The sequence below is a fragment of the Hyperolius riggenbachi genome, chromosome 12 (assembly GCF_040937935.1).
Source record: "Hyperolius riggenbachi isolate aHypRig1 chromosome 12, aHypRig1.pri, whole genome shotgun sequence".
Lineage (NCBI taxonomy): Eukaryota > Metazoa > Chordata > Amphibia > Anura > Hyperoliidae > Hyperolius > Hyperolius riggenbachi.
Window position 1 is genome coordinate 99,090,968 of NC_090657.1, and position 5,291 is coordinate 99,096,258.

Sequence of the window (5,291 nt, forward strand, 5' to 3'; positions counted from 1 at the left end):
GGACAACATTGCTCATTACCATGTAGAGATGTGAGTATGCCAGGACAATTGGATGGGCAGTGTGTTCACATGCAGCAACAGGCATAGGGCCCAATGCAATAGCTGTCAGTATAGTGGCTTTGTGCAGGTAGTGCATGACAATTCTACTGCTACTAATACAAGAGTAGTGCAGGTTACACAATAAGCGCAACTCACTTTACCTGGTTTAATTGTGTAGTGCACACCAATTACATGATGAGTGCTTATCCCCTGGCGTTAGTACCCGTAAAAATTGCCATGTGCTACCTGCACATGCCGACTTTACTGACAATCAGTGCATTAGGCCCATAGTGTGTACGCAGCCTAAATGGGTAATTTGACAGTCCCATATACTACATACACACCTTAAAGGGACACTGAGCAGAGGCGCTGGGTATGCTTTAAAGCATACCCACGTCTATATGAGGAGGAATATACACTCACGTGCCCCTCTCTTAATCCCTCTGCGTCTCAGTATGCCCGCTCTCAATTATATTCTATGACGCGGATCATAGTTCCAGGGAACTATGCAAGGAACTATGACGTGTGCCGCGCGGCAGAAGGGAGGAAGAAATTAAAGAAGACAGAGGCTGCGCTGTAAGGACCTGCAGATGTCATTTTCTGGGTCACAGTGCGGCTTTCTATAGGAGTCATGGTTGAGAATTGAGAGCGGGCATACCAGGACGCAGAGGGATTAAGAAAGGGGAGTGTATATGCCTCCTCATATAGATGTGGGTATGTTTACTCAGTGCCCCTGCTCAGCATCCCTTTAAGTTTGGACAAGTTGTATAATCAAGATTGTGCAGTTGGGGGCTAACTTTGCATTTTGATAAAGCTTCAACTGACAGTTTATTAATAAACAGGCGTGACAGTAGCAGCAGTTACATATCCCTCAAGCAAGCATTGGTTTCATTGACAGCTTAATAGTGTAATACTGCATCAAGCAGTACAAAGCTAGCAGAGCAGTAGGACATTCAAATTTCGAGCAGAGTTCTGCTAAAATCTGAATGGGCGCTGCTTAAGATAGCCACTAATAATTCAATATTTTTCATTCAATTTTACCAAATCTATGGAGTATTAGGCTAGGTTCACAGTGGTCAGTTGTATAATGAATGTGCTATAATGAGTGTGAACTATAATGGAGACTGGCCATAGACTTCAATACAAAGCCTGCATGCAGCTAGTTAGAATAACGTGATCATGTTACACTGCAGTACTTGGAACAGCACCACAGAGTTGTATGGGCAGCAAATTGACCTGCAGAATTATTCTTCAATGCAAATGACCACTGTGAACAGGGCCTAAGGCCATGCTCACAGTGCCAACGCACGTTGTGTTGCTATACAACGCAGATAAAACGTAACGGAGCAAGAAATGTGTTGCGGTGGCATGCGATGCAACAGAGGCATAAGAATGAAAATTGCGTCATAAGTATGCGACGTTTGTGTCGCACATTTGAGAGTATAAAGCCCTGCCTTTTTAAACACAGATGTGCGCATGTGCAATGGCTATAACATAGTGTGACGCAGCGCAAAAATTCAAACATGCAAGTGTCCCCATAGACTAACATTAAACGTGTCAACGCATTTATTTGCATAAACGCAGAGCAGAATCTGCGTTATTTTGACGTGCCCCATTGACGCGCATCCCACCACATGCACTGTGAACGTTGCACTGACTTTTCATTGCTGTGCTATATACTCCGTTAAAAGACCTCCGCCATGATGCAACGTAACTGAGCACTGTGAACGTAGCCTAAGGGTAAATTGAGAGAATATACTGAATATTTTAGGCAGTTCCGTTATATTACATATGCTAGCATTGCTTATTAGTAGGTGGGCTTTACGGCCTGTTATCCCCCAATATATTACTAGTCGTTTGGGTCACCCCAAGCTGCTTGGTTACTCTCTTATATTACATAGAAATGGTAAGATTGGATCATTAGTGGCCATTACAGTGTAGTGCATGGATGGCTACTTCCTGATCGATATTCCGTCATGGAGTAATCATATTAGCATTAATAAACTGCTAATGGCCTGTGGATGGCTAGCATAAGACGTCTTAGTAACCCACACAGAACAGAGCAGCACAACCATGTTGCTGAAATTGTTTACAACCAATCACAGAGAAGAACTTATGGATGGAACAGTGGAATCTGTATAGTGTAAAGGCCTGTAGACAATGGCAATAACTGCCACTCAAAATGATCACACCTAATCATTTTATGTTGCATTTACCCAAGCTAATACACTGCTCGGCTGTCTCATCGCTAAGAAGCCCTTTGTGGGCATCTGAGGACTCCATATACTTATAGAAAAATGTGCCCACAACACACACACACACACAATTGCTTCAGGTGACTTATTAGGTATATCAGGGTGCACAGTAGCACATAATAGGCTAGCATATAAAATCACAATGCTCCAAACTGCAGCTACTGCATGCTTTCTACCATAGACAGTTCACTGTTCCATCTATAAGCTCCCAGTCACATCCAGTTGTAAGAGTCTGACTGCGCAAATAAAATCACCAATGCACTTTATATTTAGCAGTGTGCTTTAGGTCTCAATCTCAAATACCAATTTAAATACAGCAGAGTTTGCTCAACCTTTAATGATGTACATGTGCATTCCATCAATGCTTTACTTAGAAGAAGAGCTGCCATGCATGCAGCTCCTATCTTACCAAAACAAAGCTGATCTTTTCCTATCACCCTCCCCCAACCCATTCTCCATTTCCATCACCTCTCACTCTCCCCTTCTAAACTTTCCATCATCCTTCCATTATCTGGCTGTCCTCACCATGTGTGTCCCGCACCCCTCAACTCTCCCCCAGCCTGCCCAACAAAGGCTTCTTTGGTATTATCCTGCTACCGCTCTGTGTTCAGTACCTTCTTTCTCCAATATCCTGGTTGCAAAAGGAACAAAAACTGTTACATTTTCCTTCTCAGCCCACAGTAATCAAGTCCTTTCTGGAAGTTAAACAATATCCCAAGCTTTCTTTACACAAAAAGCCACAAGTAACTATTTCTTACAAAAAAAAAAAAAAAAGTTTGAACAGAGTAAAAAGTATACAAAAATACTTTGCTTTCCAAAATACTCATTACAAAACAATAGCACCACCACTGCTGGCAATTGAAAGAAAGGTTTCCAAAGCTTATCATCGCTTGAGGAACACTAAAATAAATAAAGTCTTCGTTTTGGACTAGTGAATAGATCCAAAGTAATCGGTGACAACAAAGAATTTACTCCAATTTGTTGTATTGATCCAGGAATTAAGGAGAGGAGATGAAATTCCAATTTCAGTAGAAATAAATGGATTGCAGTGCAATTACGGCAGTAACTGAATAATGAAGGAGGCAGGACAAAGTTAGGTACAGTTTCAATCACATCTGTGCAATGGGAAAAGTTCTAAATTTCAGGCTAGGGGGCAGAGGGATGGCACTTCCTCCTGGGTGCCAGCCCCAGATAGGGTGAGTTCTAGGCACAGATTTGGGGTCCTCGGTTTTCAGGGTGTAGGCTGGACACAAGTCTCCATCCTCTCCCACCACCAGTGATGGAGGTGCTGGAAAATTTCCCAAAAAGCTGAATGGTGGTCTAACACCCTGTTGAGGATTAGTGCTTTTTTTAGACTGAAATTTTGTTGCTCTCCCGACTTGCTTCTTTTTCTTCTTAAACCCACCTCTGCCTTTACGCCTACCCGGCCCTCTGATACCCGGGGATTTACTTGCTTTACGGGTCAGCCTGGGATGCAACTCTCTCAAGTCAGTCCTGAAACCTCTGGCATAACACCATAATTTGGACTGTCGGACCAGCCTATCAAACTGTTGCACACGGGGTTCAGGTTCAGTACAGGTAGGAGCGGGGGAAGTGCTGACCTCTTCCTCTGGTGGTAAGGACACCTCCTCTGATGTTTCTGGCAGTCCACTTTTAGGGCTTGCACATTCATCTTCCTCTGATTCCTCAGCTTTGGATTCCTGATTCCATTCAACATCCCTGTGAGGTGGCTTTGAACTCTCGGCCACTTGTTCCAGCTCAGCACAGTCCCTGCTTCGGGTTATTATTGGTCTGCTTCTCTTATTGACATCAACTGACCTGTAGAGGACACTGCTGTCTGATGAAGCACTGCTATCAGACTCTGTGTCAGATGAGCTAGTTTGGTCAAGCATGCAATCAGAGGGGCTGGAGTAGCCAGCTGAGGTAGCAGGGCTGTGAGGAGGGCCTTGGAACATGCTAAGGTCAGATGGGAAAGCAGCCCTTATCCTGGAAGTTGTGCAATCCTTCTGTGGGGTGTCTGGAGGGTGTTGATCAGTCTGCTTCCAGTCTTTAGCGATTACTATATTGGGCCCCCAAGAAGAGGAGCACAAGACAAGGAGATCCTCTCGAGATATAAGACGGCATTGCACGGCCCTGCTCGGGACTGACCTAAGTGCTTTCAGTGCCCGAAGCTCCCGCAGGTCGCAGCGCCTACTCTGTATCTGCAGCCTCTCCATGCGTCGGCAGACACGCCCACGCGGTACCCCGCGCAGTGGGCCGCTTAGTACCTGCGCTAGTGCAAAAAGCTGCCTGCCTCCAACCCGCAGGTATCCCAGCCGCATTCCGGCGATCTCCTGGTATCCAGCCGGAGGCTCCATCAAGGTCCAAGTACATAACAGGTCAGCAGGAAAGTTACGCGGGGTTATGCCCCATGTTGCAGCCGAAAGTTAAAGGACAAGTTTGGATATGGCAGGTCTGGGTGATGAGAGCGCCCCCTCGCGCAGCGCCGTGGCCAGCAGTTGATGATGATAATCCCGAATAGCAGCCAGTCTAGAGAGCGATCGCCTGCAGCGCTCAGTCCGCACGTGACATACTCCCGAGCAGAGGCGTGTTCTGTGCGGACTCCGTGTGGTTGAGGAGCCGGTATTGTTGATTGTTGCACGAGCCGGGGGCACAGCGTCAGCAGCAGCCCTACGAGCACAATGCACGGAGTACCGTACGAGATCAACCCCCCTCCTCTATACCCCGCCCCCTCCACACACAAGGCTGATCTTGCCAATCAATGCGCCGCTCTCTCTGTCCTCATTGGCTGCTGTGCAATGTGACGTCACCCCTTCCAGAACCGCTTACGCCCCCCTTTCCCTCCCCTACAGCGATCCTCACAAAGAGACCGTGCAAAGCTATCGGCGGCGAAGCTGCGGTGCCGATAATTGTGTATTACCTATCACTAGCCGCATGGCAGCTCCCCTCCCGCCGCCACCCGGTGCCTAGAATGAGCCCGCACCTCTTCCTTCTGTA

At 46.6% G+C, this 5,291-nt stretch overlaps 1 protein-coding gene across 1 annotated transcript; it reads right to left on the minus strand.

The window, feature by feature from the left end:
* Window positions 1–2,776: 2,776 nt before the first annotated feature.
* EPOP (elongin BC and polycomb repressive complex 2 associated protein) lies at window positions 2,777–4,953 on the minus strand. Its single transcript, XM_068262373.1, has one exon. It carries the CDS (start codon window positions 4,649–4,651, stop codon window positions 3,404–3,406), a length of 1,248 nt encoding a protein of 415 aa, XP_068118474.1. The 5' UTR covers window positions 4,652–4,953; the 3' UTR covers window positions 2,777–3,403.
* Between the last annotated feature and the right edge of the window lie 338 nt (window positions 4,954–5,291).

Coding starts and splice junctions, on each gene's coding strand:
- EPOP (XM_068262373.1), bottom strand. CDS start 4,651: ATGGAGCCTCCGGCTGGATACCAGGAGATCGCCGGAATGCGGCTGGGA.